Below are 24,447 nucleotides of genomic sequence, written 5' to 3' on the forward strand. Positions count from 1 at the left end.
AGTCTAGAGGGGGATCTGTCGAGAAAGAAAGCCTTGCAGCAGGCATAAGGGATCTGTCGAAAAAGGATTTCTCTCTCGACAGATCCCCCTCTACACTGCCGCTTTTTGCCGACAAAGTGCTGAGTCAGCGAAATGCGGTGGCCATTTTCATGCAAATTAAGCATGGGATATTTAAATCCCTGCCTCATTTGCAATGTCGACCTGCCTAATCTTCATCCCTCTGCCGACAGAGGGATGCAGTCTAGACATACCCCCAGATAAAATCTTAGCTACCGTACACTCTTGCCCCAAACTGTAACAAGCTTTTTTCTAGGTTGGAGCAAGTTTAATTAGCTTTCCAAACCTCTTTTAAATTTGGGTAATCTCTTCATATCCTGCATTTGGTCACAAGTAGAAATGCTGTGAACTCACTCTTTTGTGACATTTCCTTCCCTACCTGACCAGAGAAAGAGTTGGAAATTTTGCAGCAGAGCTTGTTCTTGTGACATTAAAGCCCAAATTCTTTACTAGAAATTCAAGGTAAGCATCCAAATTTGCACATCTGAAAACCAAAACTTCATTTGAGGTCTGCTTTTCAGAAGACAAATTAGCAATTAATTATTCTGTGTGTATATGTGCAATAGCGTGCAATAGCTTAAAGATCAGATATAGAACAGATATACACCTGAACTCAATTCTTACCACTTCAAGGATGTTGATAAACTTATTTCCTATTGCATCAAGCTCCTTACTCTTTCAACCCGTAGCTTCCTCCTCACTCTCAGTTATTCTTCTGTAATGTAATAAGTCTTACTCTTAATCTGGTGTAGAAACACATGGCCTTTAGACATTTGCAGGAATGTCCAGGAGTTAGCCATGAACCTTCTATGCTTCTTCTAAAGTCACTACAGGCAGTCCCCGGGTTACATCAATCCGACTTACGTCGGATCCCTAGTTACAAACGGGGGGCGGGGGGCGCAGCTAGTGCGGGGTGCCTCCCCCACTGTCGCCACCTCCGGCGGCACGGGGGGCGCTTCCCCCCAGCAGACCAGGGAGACGCGGAGCTAGTGCCCCCCGCCCAGCAGACCAGGGAGACGCGGAGCGGCTTTTCTCACCGCGGAGGACGCGGGTCTGCTGGGGGGAACAAGACACCAGCCAAAAGGGGGCACTCCAGAGCGGAAAAATTAATTTCCTAGGGAACAGCAGGAGCAGCAGGCAGTGAGACCCATTGTGTTACAGTCCCCACCTTGGGAGCAACAGCTCTTCCCCTCTTCAGCACTAGAGCTGCAAGTATCTTATTAGCGTCACGTGAAATTAACAAGTCCCTTCCAGCCTGGCAGAGGTGAAGCTGAAAAATTACCCAGTGTTGTGGGTGGGCAAAAATGGGGAGGAGCAGGACAGAAGGGAAGAGGGGATAAGCCCCAACCCCACACCCTGGCTGGAGTGGAGCAGGGTAAGCCCCAAGGGGATGGGTCTGGTTGCAAAGTGGGTGAGTGGACAACGAGGACCCACCTGTGGCTAAACTCCTGTTCCCAACACAGAATTTTTCTTTAAAATTAATCCTGTGGATAAATTCACACACACTTCACAGGAAGGGATTTCCATTTTCTGCTCAGCAGAATACAACAACAGCTTTGATTGTATCAATATTTCACTGTGCTCTACAGTGACTATTGATTACACTTAATACCCATTTCACTGAACCATCTGTAGCAAATTCTATTTGGAACAGTAATATGCATTGAATAAACTTTTTTTAGTTATAAAAAACAAAGATTCTGACTATTAAATGAATAACTGGGATCTTTCAGGTACCCCAAAAGGAAGATTTGGATATAGCATGAGACACTGAAACTTATGATCAATTTTTAATTAAAATATCAACCAAAAAAAACCTTCATATCAAAACAGTATGTGTTTTTCTTAGAATAAGGAAGTTGTATGAGAATCAGGGTCTTTTCCACCTAACTCCAGCTCCCCGTCCCCCCCCAAAATATGTACCAGTTCCGACTTACATACAAATTCAACTTAAGAACAAACCTACAGTCCCTATCTTGTACATAACCTGGGGACTACCTGTAATCTACCTTTTATTCTAACGACTATCATACATGTCTTTCATTTTCAAAATTGTTTAGAAGCACTACTGATTATTAACCACATGCCTCTACAAATGTGGTGGGTGTTATGTTCCTACTGCAAATTGGAAACCAATACAGAGAAGGATAAATGTTTTGTCTGAGATCAAAGAATTTGTCCGTGTTAGCTGCTGCAATGAAAATTCACAGTCCAGTGCTCAATATTCCATCTCTTTATATCACAAAACTATGCAAAGAGAGATTTGACATTACCCGGTGGAATCAGTATCGTGCTCTATATTTACACATAAGGATCCATCCATCACTTTGCAGCCAAAATAAAAAACTAAGCAGGTGATTAAATCCCACAGGAGACATCAGAAGTGCATGGGTGGTTGGTGAAGGCGGGGCCAGGGGAGGCCACACACATGCTCCCCCCTCCCAACTACAGGAGGGAAAGGGGAAAGAGCTGACTTGTGCTCGCCCCAGCCTCCCTAGCCCCGAAAGCGGGCGTGCTGCATGGCCTGGCTTGGCTGAGCCCAGCTTTTCCAGACCCGGAGCACTGGGGGAGGGAGGAGAGAGCACTGTGCAGCCTGGCCCAGCCTCTCCAGCCCCGGAGCACCAGGCAGGTGGGCACTAGGAGCAGCAACACTCTACCACCAGAATGCCTAAAACAGGCATTCTGGGAACAGAGTGTGGGCGGTGCCATGTCTGGCGGTTTGGGAAGGAAAAGTTTGCCCCTGCCTAGCATAAAGGATGCCCATGCAGAAGTGAACATATGCTCCTGTCATTTGCTAAATAAGGATGGTCTCAAGCGGGTGCTGAACTTGTTTTTTGAATCTGCAAATATCAAATAGTTTTAATGCACCTCAAATTGATAACAATTCATACTTTTTGTTCACTTGGTTAGTTTTAAAGTACGTTATTGTCTTCTCTTCTTACTATGTTTTAGAAATGTGCATCTATCTGTCTGTCCACCTGTGAGTCCGTTGGTTCAAGAACTCCTCCTAAATAGTAAGAGCTAGGCCCACCAAATTTGGGATGCAGCTTCCTCTTATCATAATTTAAAGCAAGGTTTGGTTGTGCCTGGATACTGGGATGTGCCTGGATTTTGAATATTTCTCATTAAATGGAAAGGGAAGGGTCTGGCAGGAGGGAATTACACTGTAGAATGACCACAAGGGAGGAGCAAGGGGCCAGAGATAGGGACTAGGACATTTATAAAACCACTGGACCAGTAAGGGGCAGGGGCAGAGAAAGGGACAGTTATCTACTATATATTTCAGGGAGTTTGTCTGTCTGTCCTCCTGCCGGGAGACATGAACCCCTCCCCCAGCTGTGCCCACTGCAGTAGCCATGGACAGGTGCTTCTCACCTGGCCTCAATTTGCTGCAGAGAGAGAGGGCTGGGGGTGTTCTCTCTCCCTGGGGCAGCCTGTATACAGGAGTGGGCAATAATTTTTGCGGCAGAGGGAGGGAAGGGGGCAATTCGCAAATTTTGGCACATGGGCATGGGTTGGCTGTGGGCCCCCTGGAAGGGGTGTGGCCTCAAGCAGAAAGGACAGGGTGGGAAGCTACAGAGAAAGACAAAGAGTGTGTGAGAGTGAAAGAGAGACCCTTTGTGTGTGAGACAGAGACTTTGGGACACAGGTCGAGTGCATGCAGCAGTGTGTACGTGACAGTGACTGTGTGTGGCAGAGCCAGGAGCACAGACTGGGGGTGTAAGAGAGTGACACAGAGAACGTGTGTGCCGGCTGCTGCAGGGTACGTTTCTGAGAGAAGCCACATGCAGTTTCTTTAAGGGAAATCTGCCCTGTCTCCCTCCTCCCCGAGTCTGCACTGCTCTGAGAAACTCACCATCCATGCTTCAGACTGGAGCAGCTCTGCTGTATGTCTCTCTCCCAGACCCCTGCGCTGCAAAGATGGGGGCAGGAGCAGGGGGACACTCTGACTTCAGCACTGCCCTTTCCTTTCCTAGCAGGAGAATCCTGGGAGCAGCTCTGTAAGTATGCATGCTTTGATAGGCAGCTGGGTGGGCCTGATCCGGGCCCAGGGCCTGATTTTGCCCACCCCTGCTGTAAACTGAACCCCTCATTGCCAGCCCCAGAACAATGATTTAAATGAAGAAAAACAAAAAATGTACTTGAGTTAAGGACCCAAGCAATGCCAGGAAAATCTTCTACTGTAATTCATTATATTAAGTAAAGTAAACTGGTTCTCTTATCCTGCAAACAGCATGATACTCCTTGGAACTCAGAGATGGACTCAGCCCAGATTTCACTTGCGTAAGTTAATGATGTCTCCTTGGGGCATTCACCGTAGTTTGCAACATTGGCTTCGCTGGCAATGATTAATTCATACTTCACATTACCTGACAAAATGAGGAGCTCAATGATCTCTGCATCCCCCAGAAAAGCTGCGACATGAAGCGGGGTGCGTTTCTCCCCATCCTGTAAAACAACAAAGATGACACATCTGTAGAGTATGGTCAACACTGTTAAGAGCCAATGTTAAGATATCCTTAAGCTTTAGATAATATTTCATTTTTTATCCATTTCTCATATTAGAAACATGGAATTCAACCAGTAAACGCAGAAAGAGGAGTTCTGAACTAGGCATTTCTCTTTAACTATCCACACCTTACATCAGTGTCCTGCAACCTTTTTAACCACAAGATCACTTTTTCAACATAAGTGCAATGTAAGATCTACCTCAAACCCAAATACCCTTGCCCGGCTTCCTTCCCCCACCCCAGAAGTCCTGCCCCTGCTCCACCCCTTCTCCGAGGCCTCATCCTGCTCACTCCATCCCCCTTCCTCCCCAAATCTCATTCACTTTCACCAGGCTGGGGTAGGGGGTTGAGGTACAGGCTCTGGTCTTGGGCCAAGGGGTTCGGAGAGTGGGAGGTGACACCCTGAAGTAAGGCGGGCTCTGGAGTGGCCTAGGGGATAGGGCATTAGCCTGGGGAAGGCAGGTGGTGAGTTCAAGTCCTAGAACTCTCCACCCACCCACCCACCCACCCTGTGAGTGACCAGACAGCCAACACTGACTCTCCCCACCCACCCTGAGAGCAGTCAGACAGCCAACACAGGGTGCCCCAGGAATGGAGGTAGCTCCCACATTAGGAAAGCAGGATAAGGAACCTTCTGGAGGTGGGGTATGTTTTGCAGTGGCCTAAGAGACATGGCATTTGCAGGGAGAGCACAGGGTTGGGCGCTCCAGTCCCACCTCCCCTGGGAGCAGCTGGACAGCTAATACTGGCTGCTCCACAGATGGAGAGGTGGGGTGGGATTTCCAGTGAACTCAGTGATAGAGCATCAGCCCAGGGTGGTGGGCTTGATCCCACCCATCCAAGCAGCGGCAGGGCAGCCAACACCGGCTGCCCCAAGGATAGAGCAGGCTCCTGTATTAGGAAAGCAGGATAAGGGATCCACTGAAGGGAGGGAGATGAGGTGGGCATTCACCTAGGGAGCCCAGGATTCAGGGCTCAAGTCCTGCCCAGTCTGGGAGCAGCCAGTCAGCCAACACAGGCTGTCCAGGGGATGAAGCGGGCTCCCACATTTGGAAAGCAGGATAAGGGACCTGCTGAAGGTAGGGAGGTGGGCTGTGTTCTGGAGTGGCCTAGGGGAATACGGCGTTTGCCTGGGGAGTGCAGGGTGGTGGATTCAAGTCCCACACACCCTTGGAACTGAGATGAGAGTGAAGGACAGTGTGTGTGTGTGGAAATGACATACACACACACACACACAGTGTGAGCATGACAGATTTGCATTGCCAAGCTCCCTCCATCCCCTTCTCTCTGTGTGGAGACAGGGTACGGGCGGCGGGGGGGTAGAGGAACACCCTGACATCAGTCCTCCCTCCCACACTCTACACAGAAAGCAGGAGCCCCCCAAGGGGAGCTTCAAGGCAGAGGGCAGGAGCAGCATGACAGTAGGTGGAGAGGCAACTGAAGTGGCAGCACTTGATAGCTGCTGGCCAAGCCAGTCAGCATCCCCTGTCAGAGGCTCCAAGATTTACTGATAGATCCCGATCTACTGGTTGGTGACCACTACCTCACATGCTATTTTTTTCCCATCAAGCTTTGCGCAGAAACTCTCCTTTTCTGGATATTCTTTTTCACAGGTGCAGTGAATGTAATTTGTTTCTCATCTGTACCTCTCTTCCTTCCAACCGTGGAGAGACAGTTATGCATGAGGGAAAATATTGCCCACAATTAGGCCATTTTTTAAAATGTTTTCTATTTTACCACTATACTGACATAATTCAAATCCTTCTGGACATCAGTCATTATGATGCAATTTGACTGAATAACACAGCAAAAGGCTCTGAAAATAATACTTTGGAGGAAAAGAATGGTACTGTCCATAAAGTCATTCTAGATAAAATGTCCTTTTGCCACAAAAGTAATACAAATGCATGCAGCTTTTCAAAAACCAGTCCTCAGTGAATCAATAGCTCAAAATAGAGAAGTCTGGCACAGTCTAGTCCAGTATTGCAAAGCCAAGCAATCAAACACCTTGAGTCAGGCCCTCCAAAAAAATCATAAGATTGGCTTAAAAACAAAGATTTCTAAAACAACACATTTGGAGGTTTTTGTTTGCCTTCTGGCTTTTGAATCTTTAGGGTTCACGTTTTCAAGTTCATCTCTACAACTAAGAGAGCTAGAAACATATTGTAATTTTAAAACGAAAACCAAAATTATTTTTGTGTTCTAAATCTAAGTTTTACAGATTTTTTTAAAAAATCATCACTATTACAAGACCCATGGTAAAATCTCAAGAGCTAATAACAGTGTTAACCAGCAAGTTCTGTGGGTTATTGAGGTATTATGCACTTAATTTAATTTGTTTCACATGTGCACTTCATAAAGTCAAACATTAAGAAACAGTCATACAAAGATCTCAGGGCCTGCTCAGTTAATTAAATCTACAGTACCAGGACAACCCAGCATTAAATATTCATATACAGGTAACAAAGTAACTCACCAGCCAATAAATCAAAGCAATAGAAAAGCCCCATTTACATTCCCACTACAGGGACATACCCCTGACCTCTGTTAGGTAAACAGCTATTCCAGAATGCTTGCAAGATTATCAATTGTGAATTATTCACACCATTTTCAAAATGCTCTTTAAACAGTAAGTCTATATCTAGAAGCCGCTTTTGCACAAAAGCCTCTTGCGCAAAAACGGAGCCTCGTTAATTATACAAATGAGGTGCTGCGATATTCCACTCTTCTCTTCATTTGCATATTTTTTGCACAAGAGGGAGCAGGCTAGACATAGCCTAACAAATCAATGCTGCAGAATCTTTTTTTTCTGAACTATGAAAAATGTTTTCCCAGGCTACACTGTACATAAGCACTACAAGCCTAGAAGCCAGTTATGTACAGGATGAGTTATATGGGGCTTTTCCCCCTCCGATAGGTCTATTTATATAGTACAAAGCCTTATAATTCTTTCAAAAAAATCTAATATACTGATCAAATACTTGAAGACAGAATACTCAAACACAGTCAAAGAGATGGAAGAAAGATTCTCTCTCAAACTCTCTCTCTTACCTTTTGAGGAAATTGTAATAGTATAAAAAAACAAGAACATTTTTACTTGAAAAATATGGCCTCTTTATGCATTATAGGCCAGAATTCTCAAGAAATCTCAGTGCCTATTTAAGAGATCTAAGTAAATGGCCAGATTTTCTAATGTGCTCCTGCTGAAAATAGTAGAGGGTTGAACATTTTTGAAAATCTGGATCTACACAGTTTATTTATTCATTTACATTTTCTATGATGTAATAAATTATGTTTCAGTTTGCACTGGCTGGGCACATGATTGCTGTGGGATATCACACCATAATAATCATAGGGACTATTTCATGTTATTTCTGCTATGACTATATAATACAAGCAAAATCATAAAACAGAGACTTGTCAAAATCCTGGAAAAATGTTTTCAGTGCATTCTAATTCAGACATTGCACTGTAAAAAATCTTAGTTTTGGTGCAATATTAGTTCTTGCATCTGTCAACTCTAGTACCACCTTGTGACAATACACAAGCCTTGAGAAGGTATGAAATGGGCTATTGGTTACACAAGTTCAAGCAAGTATCCAAAACAATCCAAAAGGTATTCAAGAAGAGCTGAGTTTTGTGCCTGTGAGTTCTTTTGATGTCAAGAAGTGATCATCTGATACGAGCTCATATAGTCCTATGATTAAAAGCCCCATCCATTTACAAGCAAAGCAATATCTTTCCTCAAGCATCTAATCTCAGACACTGAAGTCATTGAGAGTTGACTTCAGTATCAGCAGAATCATATTTTAAACAAGAAGAGAAGCTTTTAGTAGTTTGGTTGTTTTTAAGCCTAATTTCTATGTTTCCTAGATGAGAAAAATCTTCCTCCACCTGTCACAACTGACCACCCAACAATAGCAACAACAAAACATGGCTCATACTGATGCTAGTTATAACTGAAGAAGAGAGACTGAAATAATGTTGAGTAAAAGGTGTTAGCTGTATGGACATTGTCTCTCAAAATGGAACCCAAGTGACTTTGCCGCCAAAACACCACCTTTGCACACCGCACATGGATATGCTCATAGCACCACCAACCTGCACATGGCACTGAATGTGCACAAGGCCCCAAAGTTTTGCACTGGGTACGCCTTGTTTTTGCACTCGGGACCTTCAGAGTTTTCCTGCCTTGGGCTCTATAAAAATCCAGATTCCTGAGGAGATCGGGTCGGCAGTTTCCTGTAACATCCTGGAGGAAAGTCGTTTCATCGTCAAAGACGGTGGGGAAGGCCCAGTCCAGTGATAGACCAGACCTGACTCCGCTGCAGCCCACAGGGTGCTTTGGCCCACAGCTGCAGCAATAGCTCAGCTCAGTGAGCCCCAGCTACCTGCTTCTTCCCACACCATCGGGATTGTGACCACAGAGCTCCTTCCATCGTTCTGCACCTGCTGTGGCGAAGGCCCTTCAAGGCACCCAGAACTGCTCTGCCTGCAATCCACAAACTGTATGCTGGTCCGTTGCAAAGGCAGGGACTAAGAGTGAACTGAACTGTTTGCCATACCACCACTAACACCGGAGCATCAGGACGCCTCTGTGTTCCTCCCCTAAAAGCTACCACCAGCTAAAGACTGAAGGTCCTGAGCATCAAGCTGCGTCAGACAGACTGAGTATAAAGTTCTGCTGTTTGTTATATCTATCCTGTCTTCTAGTATATCAGTGGGTGAGGGGTTGGTTATCTGTTAATCCATTGTTTTTAATTTACCTGTTATCTGTTGTACTTTACAATATACACTGTTAAATTTGAGCACTATATGTGTCTGTGTTTATTTGGACTTGAGCTGAGAAATCCGCCGGTGACAGATACGGTGGCTTCCAGGTTGGACCCTCTTCTGGGACAAAGGCATTTAACATCGTTTAAGGTCATGCCCATTAAATTTAGTTTACTAGTGCGCCTTTGCTGGTAACAAAGGAAAAAACCCAAGAGAAAATACAACCCTGCAGAGAGTGATCATTCTGTAGAGAAGTATATGTGTAACTAGGTCAGTCCGAGGATCACTCTCAGGTTTCTGTTTATACTACAAAAAGTATGACAAAGAAAACTAGAGCCCGTGCACATACAATGAAATTAACTCCTTGTGTTCAGAGCCGACACAAACACCATACACCAACTGAGTGACACCCAGTCTACATGCTGGGCCTACACACAGAGAGGTAAGTTTAACCACAAACATAATTTTGACATAACAGAACAGTGAAAAAAAGTCAGTGAGGTCAAAACACTGAAGGCTACAAACAGAGAGAATAAAGAAAGCATTATTCTATCTGCAAAAGGTTTGGCAGTAACCAAGTTCACATAAATATTTACAGGAAAGAAAGAAGAAATAGTAAAAGGAAGATTGGACGCAATGGTAATATCAATAAAGGGGAAGAGAGGCATGAGATGCAGCACCCCCACATTTTACCTAATGTCTTTCCTGGTTGCCAACTATGGGATGGCAATGGAGTCCTGGTCTTTGGCCAACAGCAGAGTTTAATCCGAAACCAGTAAGACTAATGCTTATTATCAGTTAACCGGATAAATGTTTACATCCCTAGTGTGTGGTCCTGTTGATAAAACCATTCAGGTGCAATTTTACTTCCAAAGAATTAACGTGGGTGTTTGGAGCAAAGGTGCATCTAGTTCTGAGAGAAGCCTGAAGTTAATTTTAACAATCTGCTCTGCTAACATTTAACAACATACGCATAAAGAGAATTGTGCATGCACACAAAAGTGCACAGCAATCACATTTGTGAGAAAAAGAAAAGATAAAGTAATTAAAAAGCTAGAAGAGACCATCTGAATGAACACTAAACCTGTACTGAGAGGAGAAGAGATGACATGGAAATCAGAGACTAATGCATACGAATAGGAAAACATTCTAAAAATGTTATACATACGTGTGTAACAAAAGAGGGTTGAAACTGTATTGTCTGGTGTCATAAGCATCTGTAAGTAACCGATCACCACTTGAATGTTTTTGCCTTAACAAACATTTGTTAGACCCATCTGATGAATAAGTGAATCTCAATCCATCATACAGAAGGCAATGGATTAGGAGCTCCTAAGAGGAAAGAGCAATGGAGCAGGCTATATAAAATATAGCTTACAGTGAAAAAGTTAGCTTTGTAACAATAATATCTCTTGCTCTTCAATATCTACTTTCCGTCTGTTAAACTGTGCCATTTGCAAAATAAGGTGGCTACGAAGTCAACTTATGTTCCTTTTGGTCTCTGCATTTTCATCAGCCATCACCAACCATACAGGTTTCTTGAATCAAAACTGAAGGTTGCATCCTAAAAATCTTAAGCCCCTAAGTACGTTTTCTCTGCAGACAAGGACCTTGGGAATGGGTCAGGTGACTTGGCCTCACCGACTCTTAAAATTGTAGATGTTCAGGTCCACGTTGAGGGTCTCAGAGCCCTAACTCAAAATGTCTACATTACTATGTCTACCCTTGAAGCCTGAGCCCTGTGAGCCTGAACCAGCTGCCCAAGACTCTGGAACTCAGTGCTTTGGGATTTTATGGCAGTGTAGAACTCAGAGTATTTTACAGAGGTTTATGAATACTATGCCCAGCTTTCAGATGAGGAAATAAAAGCACAAAGAACTGACAGGCTTGTCTACATACTGCAGCAAGGTAATCTTGCTTGTAACAATACTACAGGTTAGGGATGTTAAATATCAGTTGACTGAATAGTCAATTAACCTCATGAATTCTTTATTGGTTAGTTGACTATTCTATAGTCCTCAGGGATGGGGCTGGTAGCCAGTGCGCTCCAGCCCCACTCCCAGGGAGCCCCCTTCCCCCCACCCCATGCTGCTGCCTCTCTATCTGCCAGACAGGAGCTGGTTTGCAAGGGGAGCCAGTTAAAAAACCAACTCCCCTGGCAGACCAGCTGCCTGCCACCCACGCTGCTGCTTCTGATACAGAGGCAGCAGCACAGGGTGGCAGCAGCCCTGTCCAGGGCTGGGTCTGAGCTCCTGGATCCAGTGAGAGCTGGAACTGATCCAGGCTGCCTGCCCACCTGGCTCCTAATACACTTTAAATGCAGAACTGCAGCAGGGGTAGGTCCCTGACCTGGCTCAAGCTGAGACTGAACCAGGCTGCTGGCCAGCCTGCTAAAAATGTTCTGGCAAAGGGAGGGTGGAATGTGAGTAGTCTATAGCATTAACATATAAACTTTGCTTATTGGTTAATCAACAATACTATTACATCCCTACAACAGGTCGCACCACTCTAAACCAGGACTCTGGTCCGGCAACATATGTGGTCCGGTAGGATGTTTCAGGACCAGAGAGTCCTGGTCAGGGGCTGGCAGCTGAGAGCCCTCGGGGCTGGTGGGACCAGGAAATCCGGTGGGGCTGACAGGGCAGGAGGGCTGCCAATAGATGGGGAAACAGCCAGACCAGGGCTGGGGAGAACCAGAAATTACCTTCCCCGATCCTGCAAAATCCGTCTTCCAGGAGCAATCAGCTCCTGTGGGTGCTGGACCAGGGACGTCCAACCTGCCCATTAACCCTCACTAGGAACTTTGTAGATCACATTAGCAGGGAGTAAATGAGGAAGTTAGAGTGCAACATTTGAGCACGCTACAATTTATCCCCCTTTGGTGTGCACTGCCACAACACCTCGACAAGCCCTAAGTGACTTGCCCAAATCAGTAGCCATTATGGCTCCTGTTTTCCAGCCTCCTGTTTTCCAGCTGCATCCACAATGCAGCAATATCAGTTTCCCCTGATATATTGGTCCCAAAGTCCCAAGAGTAGCTTGCTTAGGTCCATGAAAAAGGCACTCAACTGAGAAAATACAGAACAGAGATATGTGCAGAAGCAGGTGACATTTTATAATCTCTCTTCAAACTACATGTGGAGTATTTCTATTCCAATACTAAACTTTTCAGGATCCATATCGGCACAAATAATTCCAGCTAAATGCAAGTTTGCTCAAGGAGTCTCTATTTACAAAAGCAGTAGTGCTGATGTATTAACAAATTCCAGGCCTATTCTGAGCATGTCAGCACTGAGCAAAATACAGGAAAAGCTGGATTTTCAAACAAGGACATGTTATGAAATGACAAGACAAAGTGTGATTACTAGCCCTTGCTCATTAAAGTAGTTATTTTGTCACTACTACAGGAAGTGCCATGTGCAGTTTTTGTTAAACCAAATTGACTAATCCCTCTTTTCTGATAAAATAGGATTTGAGCAAGACACATGGCTTGCGGCTCACTACTCTAAGAGTTTTCGGCATTTTGAGGTCTATCTTATTAGCTGTTGATGTGGGGGCTACAGAAGCCAAATTAAGTCTTTTAAATAACATTTGTATTAATCATCAATACACAAATGACTTAAAAGAGTACTACATTCCTCCGAAAATGGAAACCCCATTTATTAACATATTAAATCTTCAAATGATTTTCAAATCTCTTTTGACCTTACTTCGTTGAGTCTTAGCAAGTGTCATGTTGATGGAGTTGGTACTACACTTAAAATACCTGTTGTCCAATGCTTATAGAGTAAGATATTGTACTGCAGAATATTAAGTCTTAATAAGTATCTCCATTTTTCTGGATGAATTTGTGATCTCTTATGATTATGTGGATTATATAAGGTAAGCAAAAGTGCTCGGTAATGTTTTGCTGCTTGTTCTCGCAATACATAATCACAGGCTATGAAACTGGCTTGGACGGCTAATACACTGGCTTGGACGGCTAATACACAGTAGCTGTGTATGTTGATATCACAAAATCATTCAAATATATTTAAATGTCTAGCTTTCATGGTTCCAGAGTAAAGCTTGAAAGCATGCCATGAATATTTAAGCTAAAAAAATAGAAGGCAAATAAATGGCATCCAAAATCTGATATTTTAAAAAAATTGAAAATTGTAATAAATGTGATGATTTTGGGTAGCTTGTCTCAGTTTTTGAGCACTTCGTGTTGCCAATTTTACTTACAGGGTGAGACCACTGCACACTGCCATATGTAACTAGGGCCTACACATCTTAATTTGTTCCCCACCCTTCCAGCGTCAACCCCTCCACTTCAGGACACACATGTGTAAATCTTCATAAAATGACTGGTAGAGACTTTATTAAATTTTAAATGAAAGCTGAAATTGGAGAACAGCAGAGGGGTATGCAAGGTTCTTCAAGAACTGAAGAGCAGTTCTGTGTAGCTTGAAGGCTTCGTCTCTCCCACAAACGGAAGCTGGTCCAAAAGTCAGTTTGATTTGAGGCACAACTACTTCCCTTATGCAGCTTTGAAAATCCCAACCCAAGTTATTAATAAATCCCTTGATAGATTAACTATAACAAATATCCCAGCAAAGGGGGTTTAGGAGCTTAAATAAATAGAACATTTAATTGTGGCTAGAAGAGGACGACACATTTAAATGCACAGAAGCTATTAGAACCTAAGGCCAAACGGCCACATTGTGTCAAGGGAAAAGTTTTCAAAGAAGCTTCCCTAGAGCTCTGAGAAGGACTTCAGTGAAAACTGGCACATTGCCATACCCTGTTCCCCTCCCTGGGAGGGCAAGCATAAAAAGCTTTCTGCTGAGACACAACTACCTCTAAGAAATGCCATATTTATTTCTAGCACAATTTTATTTGCCAGTGAGGTTCAATAGTATCAAGAATAAAATTCTAATTCTCTAAAAGGCATGGTCTGGTTCCCAAAATTGATAAAACATCATATCACTTTCTTAATCCCAAATAAGGGATATTACTCAGAATTAAATGAAAAGTTGTTCTGCATATTATTATTCTGAAGGCTTGTGGAGTAACACTGAATATCATCTGTTGTTCTCTGCTCCAGAATGTATGGCAAAATCTAAAGGTATGTTAACATTTGTTTTCTTGTGAAGACTTGGTTGAGCCCTCGGTGCCCCCACTTCATTAGAATAATGATACAAATGTGTGTAGCAGTCTTATCGGTTAGTGAGAAAAAATAAGTAAGATGGTGGCTACAGGTTACAAAAGGTTTTATCGGTATGACTTTGGAACATCCTCTATACAGATCTGTATAACGCAGGTGACACTCAATAAAACCTCCAGGCTATAGGCAACCCCACCAAGGAAGAAGGGGAAAATTACAACTGGACAACATGGTGAACAGTGTCAAAGTTCAGTCCAATCCCCCCACCTCATCTTACAACACCAGTTGAAAATTATTTTTCCAAGGGTTTGCCCCAAGAATCCTAAACTTATTTTGGACATATCACACAAAAATATGAAGTTGCACCTTCACATCAGTTAAGTGAAACCAACATGTAAAGACTCACCCATAGTGACATCCCTACCTATCTTTAACACGCTCAGGTTTGTGGTAAATAATTCCCAAACTTACACTCCTGTTTGAGGGGCCCTGTAACCTCTGTTGATAAATTCTCCTTCTCCCCATCACCTTGATTGATCAGGAAGCCAAGAAATGGGGCCAAAGTGCAACTTCCTAACCTAGGAATAGGTGAATATGGACACATAAAACTCTCATTGTCAACCTCAAAAATCCTTGCACCAAAAATCAGCTGGTACAATATTTGTAGAACCCTGAAAATCTGCAGATTTGAATGCAGATATCTGCTGCTCTTTTTGTGTGGCTATGCATGTGAATACAAGTTTTGACCTGTTCTTCCGTTTGGTGGGCTGGAATCTCATATGAATTTGAAACCCTAAACAGTGACTTACCTCCATTAAAATGGCCCTGACGGTAGACTTCCCCATACAGGGTATTTTAAATGTTAAAAATACCTGTCTGTAGCTAGCTCAGTAGTTTCATAATGCAACATATATGTTGGTCTATAAAACTAAGTCACTGGTATTCCAATGAAAATCCCTGTTCCTTGGACTGTATGCCACTGAAAATTGCCTGCAAACCTACCTCTGCAAAAAATAACAGTCAAACATATAGTGTCAGGAACCAACTACTGCCCACTAGATAAAAAGTATCATTACCATCAAGATGTAAAAGCAGTGTCTTGTTCCCTATGAAGACCAGCGAGAAACATTGAGTGGTCACTTTGACCTCTATCTTGACAAAATGAATTAAAAACAAACAAGCAGTTCTAAGCCAACAGCTACAATTTTTTCTTCGTTACAAAATAAAAGCCCCAATTAAAGAAGCATCATGTAGACTTCAGAGTCATTTATTTTTTTAAAACACACACTGCCAGGTTAAGAAAGAAATATTTTTCTATTTCATAATTTGTCCTAATTTATTATTTGCTCTGAAGTCTTTTCCCCAAGATTAATATTCTGTGTTCTTAGATAAGAACAGCTCTCACACTGCTTTGACAGTTTGATGTTGTTAGGTATCATTTATATTCAAGTTTCCCATATCTCATTTTGTCCTTCCACGCTAATAGCTTTTCCGTCGTGGGTTCTGAAACATCACATATGCCTTTAGAAAACCTCAAGCTCACTGTGAGAGCAGTCACATCTTATTTTTAATTTGTATTTATATTTTAATTCTTTCAAAAACCACCATTAACGAGTGGTGCCAAATCTTCCTGTCACACGGCTAGCAGTAACCACACATTACTGAAATGCTAACATGGAAGGAATTAGAAACAGACTGAAGATAATTAACATAAGCAACTACTGTGACTAACCAGCTTATAGCAGATGGGAGATATGGTGTCTCCTACACATTTTTAATGACATTTCCAGTGTTTGATATTGATCTGAAATTATTACTTTACATTTCTGAATATATCCTGAAAAATATTTTTGTAGTTACTGCAAAGAATGTTCCATCTCTTAGATGCAGGTAAGCCAACTGGTAGGTCAACACAATCTTGCAAGGACTTCCATTATACTGCATGGAATTCTCAGTAAAAATCTTCACTTCAGTTACTTTTTTTCCATTCAAAGCCATGGTATCCATATATAAAACATAGGCTACCCTACATAACATTTTATCTAGGAATTGAGTACATCTCCATAGCAACAATCCCCAGCAACCTTGGACAGAAGGGGACATGAAAACATTTTATGGGTAGAACCTGAAAGCATGTAACCATCTGGATCTGCATACCAAGAACTGTTTTTGACAAACTAATATGCAGTATAAAGAACAGATTGATTACCCACCTTAAAGGATTGTCAAAATTCCATTTTTGCCGTTGGGCAAAACAAAAATAGAGGCGATATAAAGGAAACAATATTTCACAATTAGCATCTTTAATATCTTATTTCAGGAAAGGACACAAAAACTGATACTTAACAGAAAGACATCATCATCTTGACCCCATCTCTCCTTTCCTTTCTCTGTATGAGCCTGGTCTGATTCCCATTTAAGTCGATGGCAAGTCTTTCTACTGATTTTACCAGGAGTTGAATGGAGTCCTGTTTAACTAAAGCTGGGGGATTGCTGCTACAAATCTCTAAATCTACCTTTTTCAACCAAGTATTTGGATCCTGGTGGCTCTAGTCCCAACCCAAACCAAAGCCTCCTATATTGTTAAAAAAACAGACAAACCACTCATACCAGCTAGGAGTAAAACAACAGCGAGTATTTGGTCTGGAAAAGACACAGGAAAAGAATGTTTAAGTTAAAAGACCCAGTTGACAGTCTGCAAATATCTGTGCTGTCTCAGATCTACAGTCTAACCAGCTCCAGAGGTTACTGACTGTACTTAAGATGCCAGCAAAAGCTGCTCATTTTAACAATTCTGAAGTAATTCAATACAACAAGGAAAGAGTAAGGCAAAAAACAGACAAGTTCCTAAAAAAGAGCAGGTTCAGATTAAAATTTTTCTATTAAATATTTAACTTCTACCTGTTTACAGCTGTTTACCATTGTCTAAACTAGACACGGGCTGATCGATCCTGCAATAATTCCTCTATGCATATGTGACGGGGCACCGGGCTCTGATGCAACGGAGGCCTCGGCCCCCCACACTCTCCGACCCCCCGTGGGGCCGGAGGGGGGGTGGGAGCTACGGAAAAGGATCCCACCCGCACGGAAGGGGATTCCCCCTGCCAACCCCGAGCGGGATCGCGACACTCACGTACCAGCTGGGCTGGGAGAGCCGGCTGGGCAGAGACACCGGCTGACATCATCAGCCTGCGTCCCGGAGGTAAGGGGGCGGAGCTAGGGCTGGAGGGGAATTCAAAAAGCCGAGACGCCAGCCCAGAGGGAAGGAGTGACGGGAGAAGGAGAGAGGAAGGGGGGCCGAGGAGAGGGCCCCGGGAAGGAGCCCACGGCGACGCAGGTGGACCGGCGAGCTGCGGGCTGAGTCTCGCCCCGGAGGAGAACGTCCTGGTGGTCAGGGAGGACCCCGAGCCAGAACCTGAAGGGAGGCAGACCCCGGATCACGTCCGGCACCACTGAGGGGCCAGCATGATGGCCGCCCGAGCCATCGGGTAACGGGGAGAACACCCGGGAAGCAGGACGGCCTGAGACTTTAAAGTAAAGAGCACAGGTGGGGGAGAGGGTGTGATTTTGGGGGTAGGCGACCCCGATGATGACTGAGCTGTAAGCCTGAGGGGAAGCCCGAACCCTGACAGCATATCACTGGCCAAGCTGCAGCTTCCATAATCTTTGATAATATTCAAATCATGAATGAAGGTCAGTCCCTGATCCTCAAGGGCTCGTTTTTTGTGAAAAACACTGTAGAGATATGCTACTTTCAGATATTAGAGTTCATAACAACAGGGATTTGGAGAAAACTTGCTGTCCCTGACTGACTTGCACACTTAAAGCAATTATGGCACATTTAGGTAATTACTACTCCATGATGTAGATAATTATTTTTTCATATAATAATTAGGAATCTATTTAAGTTGTTCATCTCTAGTTACCAAATATTTTACATTTAGTCAGTTTTTGATACTAATGGAATAATTCATACTTAAGTCAAGAAAGTTCGTAAGTACAGTACACACACACACATATATATACAGAGTCACTTACCAGAGCATTAACATCCTCAGTTTTGTAGATCAACATCCGTATCTCCTCTGGATCACCACTGAATATTGCTTGGACCAGTGGTGGCTGCGAACAGAAAACAATCATTAAAGGTTTGGTTTTTGTTCTTTTAAAGAAAATGTATTCCTTCTAACAATTACCAATACAACATAAGACATTATGCACTCAATCCTTTATCCATCTCAAATCAACAGGAAAGTCTTATAAACAAGGTTTATTAGTTGGCACAAGGTGTATATGTATACATGAATATTTAAGCGTACACAGTAGGAGCCCCATTAAAATGGCAGCTTTTGCCAACTAGCACTATTCTGAAATAACTTAGTCCACATCTACACAACAGGCATTAATTTTGAAATAGTGTCAAATACCATCAAACTGGAGGACTTCTTACTCCGACTCCTGTAACCCTTATTGTACGAGGAGTAAGGGAAGTCAAAGGAAGAGTGCTCTGCTTCAAAATAAGTGCTGTGTAGATGCACCCTTAGTCTAAGTATTAGGTTACCAGTTAAGCCTTTAGATACTACTCAGCTCTAGTCAGCATATGGCAATGTTTTAATGACAACCGCAGTATAGACATATTTAACCAGAAAATAATATGAATGGCAGTGTATTTCTCAGTGATTATTATGCATCTCAGGGTTTTTTTAAAAAAAAAAAAACTAAAGAAAAAAACAAACTGCATAGTTTAACTACCAACAAAATGAAATAATTGTCTCACTTCTTGAAATTAGGAAGTGGAATGTAGAAACAAAGAAGAAGGCAGAAAGAAGGAAGAATCTGGCATACATATTTCTTAAGTGTTGTTGAGAGGGGAAAGATGACATCACTACCAGTTAATCAGAATGTCAATTACTTCACTCTCTGTCTAGGTTTGTATTAGGCCCACAGTGCTATAGTAACTGAGCAGTCAACTAAACTGACAGGATACAATAAACTTTGAAATCTAGTCAATTAAAAAAAATTCAGATACCAGCTCACAGGTCCTATGCCAGTGTTTGCAGCTGTTAATAAATTAAAGAAACTGGGAAAATTGTCTTTGAAAGAGGATGGAAGAAACACTGTCATCTGAATTCTTACTTGTAACAAAACCAAGTAAAAAAATCTGACAGGCCTAATTTTTAAGTTGACTGTGTCCCTTTAGGAGAGATGAATTGTGAGAAGATGCCAGGGAATCTGAGGGCTAGAGGGGAGCAGCAAATGTAAGGAGGTAATGTGGGGTGGGACGAAGGAAAAAGAAGGGAAAGAGATTAGTTAAGAGAAAGGTTGAAGTGGAAATTGTTCCCATCTCCCTATATTTTTAGGCTAAAATTAATAATAATATATACATATGTCCAGTTATGGGTAACATGTTTAAAGAAACGCTGAACCCTGAAGCATTATTCTTCTGCTACATTGCTCTACATATCAGGTGTACAATTTGTAAGACTTTAATTAGGTTCCCCGCTACTGATGGCACTTTTGCAATGCAGGCTTTAAGCTCTCCTCAAGTTCTCTCTCAATGTTGCCCATGTTCCTGATAGCAGAGCATTCATAATGGAGATGTGTTATTTTTCTAAAAATACGTCTGAAATATTTTCCAGCATTATTTTTGAAATGTTAGTGCTGAGTTGAGAATGTGCACCTGCTGGTGGACATCACAGAACAATATTGTTCTATTTGTTGGCTGGCAAAGGAAAAAATGAGGTTTTGCAAGTCACGTATGTGTTGATGATGGACGTAGGATGATGTGAACTGATTTTCACTCAATGCTATTTACACAAACAATGACGGTTTTCTTTGGGGCAGAATGGAATCTCTTAGGTGTTTTTAAAATGTACAGTGTGATTTTGTAAATAATGAGACTGACACATTTAAATGTGATATTGTATTGACATAAAATATTTATTCATTATAGAAATATTTTGACTGAAAGTTCCTCCAATCCCAAAAGCAGCAAAATCTTTTTCTTTCTTTTTTTCCTCTTTTTTTTTGCATATTAAAAGAATGTGAATGTCAAAAAATACATGCTAAACGAATCAAAATGCAGGACAATGTAGCACTTTAAAGACTAACAAGATGGTTTATTAGATGATGAGCTTTCGTGGGCCAGACCCACTTCCGAATGGAACTAGAAACAGAGTCATTCGTGTTTTGTTTGTTTTTCTTTTTTTTCCACATTCTGAAAATGTGTACACTTGCTTTATTGATCTAGATTTCAAGTAGTGTCAGATTCCAGAGAAGAAGTCATTTAGGATGTGTCCACATTTTTTTCTTAGAAATCAAAGTCAGCAGCCAACTTAAAAATTCTGTTTCATGGGTCTTCTATAATAGCTATTACATTTGTTGGAATACAGGGAAATGTGTCGGTATATTTTCTGACTACGGTAGTGAATAAGTGACATTTCTTAAAATAATTTCTAAGATGTCCTCTGCAAAGATTCCTCTTCCCCCACCCCCAATTTTAGGTGCACTGTTTACTCAAACAATCATATGGATGAGAAATGTTCCTCAAATATAATAATGTTCTGCTCTCCAAAATTAGAGAAGTACTTCCCCTATGGTGAGGTTAGTCCTGTTGAGGAGAAATTAAAGCAGTGAACAAAATATCTGAATACAAATTTAGGAGCACAAAACATATATTTAATAGAATCATAGAATAATAGGACTGGAAGGGACCTTGAGAGGTCATCGAGTCCAGCCCCCCGCCCTCAAGGCAGGATCAAGCTCCGTCTACACCATCCCTGACAGATGTCTATCTAACCTGTTCTTAAATATCTCCAGAGAGGGAGATTCCACCACTTCCCTTGGCAATTTATTCCAATATTTGACCACCCTGACAGTTAGGAATTTTTTCCTAATGTCCAATCTAAACCTCCCTTGCTGCACTTTAAGCCCATTACTCCTTGTCCTGTCCTCAGAAACCAAGAGGAACAAATTTTCTCCTTCCTCCTTGTGACACCCTTTTAAATATTTGAAAACCGCTATCATGTCCCCCCTTAATCTTCTTTTTTCCAAACTAAACAAGCCCAGTTCATGAAGCCTGGCTTCATAGGTCATGTTCTCTAGGCCTTTAATCATTCTTGTCGCTCTTCTCTGTACCCTTTCCAATTTCGCCACATCTTTCTTGAAATGTGGTGCCCAGAACTGGACACAGTACTCCAGCTGAGGCCTAACTAGTGCAGAGTAGAGCGGCAGAATGACTTCACGAGTTTTGCTTACAACACACCTGTTGATACAACCTAGAATCATATTTGCTTTTTTTGCAACAGCATCACACTGTTGACTCATATTCAACTTGTGGTCCACTATGACCCCTAGATCCCTTTCCGCCATGCTCCTTCCTAGACTAGATTTAATGTTACTGTAACAGAGCAGTAATGAATCTGATTGTAACTATGTGAGTAAAGTACCTTACTGAATTGAGACCATAGTGGGTGTCTGGCAGTATGCAGGAGCAGCTCTAGAGGTAAGGTCCTCACGCGGTGTAACCTATGGAGGGTTCCATGATAACCCCCACACCTTGCATGAGAAAGGAAGGACGGGGCCCCCAGGTCTCAAGGCAGTTCAGTCTATGTCAGGCCTGCAACCACACCCTGATCTCAATGTGCTGCTGCCACAGTGACCATAACGGGCCCTATGTCCTGAGGCAGTCCTGGTGGGGGCATAGCTGTTCTCATGGGACTTTCTCTATCTCATCTCACAGAGGGGTGGAAGAAGGAGGCCAGGGATCACATGATGCTGCTACATCAGCTGAAGCGTGTCCTGTATCTCTAGAGGCCCTGCTGGAGCTGGGTCTCAGAGAGCTGCTTCCCCTCTTCACAGTGGGCCACTAAAGACCTACCAAGCGAGGTCAAATATACAGGGGGCATGAGGCGAAAAGACTGCAACATCACAGCCAGGTGACAGGAGACACAAGAGGTGAAATGTCCCTAATGCGGGGTGCTTAAAAATTTAAATCACTAGAGAAATCAGAACTCTCCCCTTACAACCTGCAAAGACAATACATAATAGTTGTAAATAGCATTCTACGTGAAATCCTCTGGACTTGGATATGAGATGCTGGAGGTCAACAGGAGTTGGGAGTTTCAACAAATATAGGATTTGTCCATTTGCACTGCATCTTGTAAGCGATTGTTTCATTTCTTAATAAAGCTGCTTTTCAAAAAAAATGAAGTCTAATGGTAAAACCGAGTTAAGATTTTTTCAGATTATCTTGTTATACTCTCTCTTTCAGAGATTCTCCCCTCCCCCAAAATTTCCCTGAACAAGATGTGCACACTCATTGAGATGGAGCCTGCAACTCTCCTGAGTTCTCACAGGCAGAAGAGTGACTGGATTAGAAAGTACCATCCAGGTCAAACTTCTATGAGGGGAAGGAAAAGTTAATCAGTAGAAGTACAACACATCAAGGTGGGACGGAGTTCTTGCTCCATTCACCGCTGAAAACTAACTGTCCTGAACTGCTCTTACTCTATATTGACTCAAACAAATCTTTGCTTCTTCCAGTTTCATTATCTCATTAAGTTCCAAAATATATTATACAGCAATCTGATGTTGAACACTCAACAAACTATTTAAAAATCCTTGTTATAGGCATTTCAAGCAAAAGAGGAGAACAAAAAATCATAAAGCAAAGCACAAGATAAAAGGTAAAAGCAGTCATACAGACAATGCAGTGAGACAGCTTAAATTTTAATACAAAACCAATTTATCTATTCAAACCTTCACACTGCTCAGGAAAGACTAAGGAACTGATTCTGCTACATTCAAAGAATGCAAGATGGAGCCTAATACTTGTAGTCACACATTTTTTGTGGTGCCACCGTGAACAGTGCAAATACAATAATCTCTTATCTGATCCCTGATCTATTCCTGGCTGTCAGTTTGGCTCCAGCTCTTGGCAGCTTTCAATTTTTTTTTTTTTAAATAGGCAATCTTTTACCCTAGGGATGGCTAATGCCAGGTGAAACAGAGGTTATTTCCTGTAATTCCTGGAATCCTGCAATTCTTCCGCCCTGAAAATCTCAGTTACAGAGCTATGCTGTGTCAAACTTATGAGCAAGTCACTGAAAATAACTCACAACTTTTTAAAATTTAGGTCACTTCTAAAAAGGGAGAAAGCAAAACAAGCTTGATTCAATTTGCCAAGTGTCTTTTCTTTGTATTAACTACTTCAAACTGACCATTTGCTCCAATTTGTGTGTCTCCTTTTAAAATACATCTGGTGACCACATCTCCATATTATGTGAGCAATTAACAAATAGCTATTTGGAGTTAAATGAATCAAATGGAAAGAGAGATCTGGCACATTTTTGCTGTCTTAAAAATGAGGATGACCCCAAAAAATGTAGAGGAAAATTTGATTTATTCAGCAGTTCTGGTGATAACAGACTTTTCCCAAGTTTAAATGAAATATGTGAAGGGGTAAATTATACATTATCTTTAGGATTATCAAGGGAAGATTTTCAAAAGCACCCCTGGGTTTCAGGAGATCAAGTCTTACTGGCTTCTTAAGTCGTAATGGGCTTTTGAAATTCTCCAAGTTCTTTAGGACATGAAGTGTCTTTAAATTTTGTATACTGCATAACACATGAGCACAATGATGGCACCAAAAATGAATAAATAATAAAGAGGCGCATTTGGTAAACAATTATTCTCACTGCATGTTTCCAGCACTGTGTGTGTTTCCTTTTTCCTTGTCTATTTAAATACTTTGTAGCACATCAATATTTTAGACAGCAATCCTTTATCATACTGCATTTATTATATAGGAAGGACAGAAATGTAATAAACACTATACCTAGAAAAAACAGAATCCAATAAAATATAATTTCTGAATAAAGTGAAAACCTCAAAGTAAAAATATCTCTGGAGATAAATCCCAAATTATAAATATACAAATAAACCCGTGACTTCTCT

General features: G+C 42.1%; 1 protein-coding gene across 9 annotated transcripts in view; it reads right to left on the bottom strand.

The window, feature by feature from the left end:
• Window positions 1–24,447, bottom strand: part of ANKRD44 (ankyrin repeat domain 44) — a 218,636-nt gene that overhangs the window by 112,615 nt on the left and 81,574 nt on the right. For all 9 annotated transcript variants that reach the window (XM_006117913.5, XM_075934240.2, XM_006117912.5 and 6 more), the window contains exons 2-3: window positions 18,529–18,612; window positions 4,428–4,506 (exon numbers count right to left, since the gene is read on the bottom strand). In XM_006117913.5, coding sequence (XP_006117975.1) covers window positions 4,428–4,506; window positions 18,529–18,612 — 163 coding nt within the window. The remainder of the gene's footprint in view (window positions 1–4,427; window positions 4,507–18,528; window positions 18,613–24,447) is intronic.

Source organism: Pelodiscus sinensis, chromosome 7, assembly GCF_052426305.1.
Source record: "Pelodiscus sinensis isolate ZL-2025 chromosome 7, ASM5242630v1, whole genome shotgun sequence".
Lineage (NCBI taxonomy): Eukaryota > Metazoa > Chordata > Testudines > Trionychidae > Pelodiscus > Pelodiscus sinensis.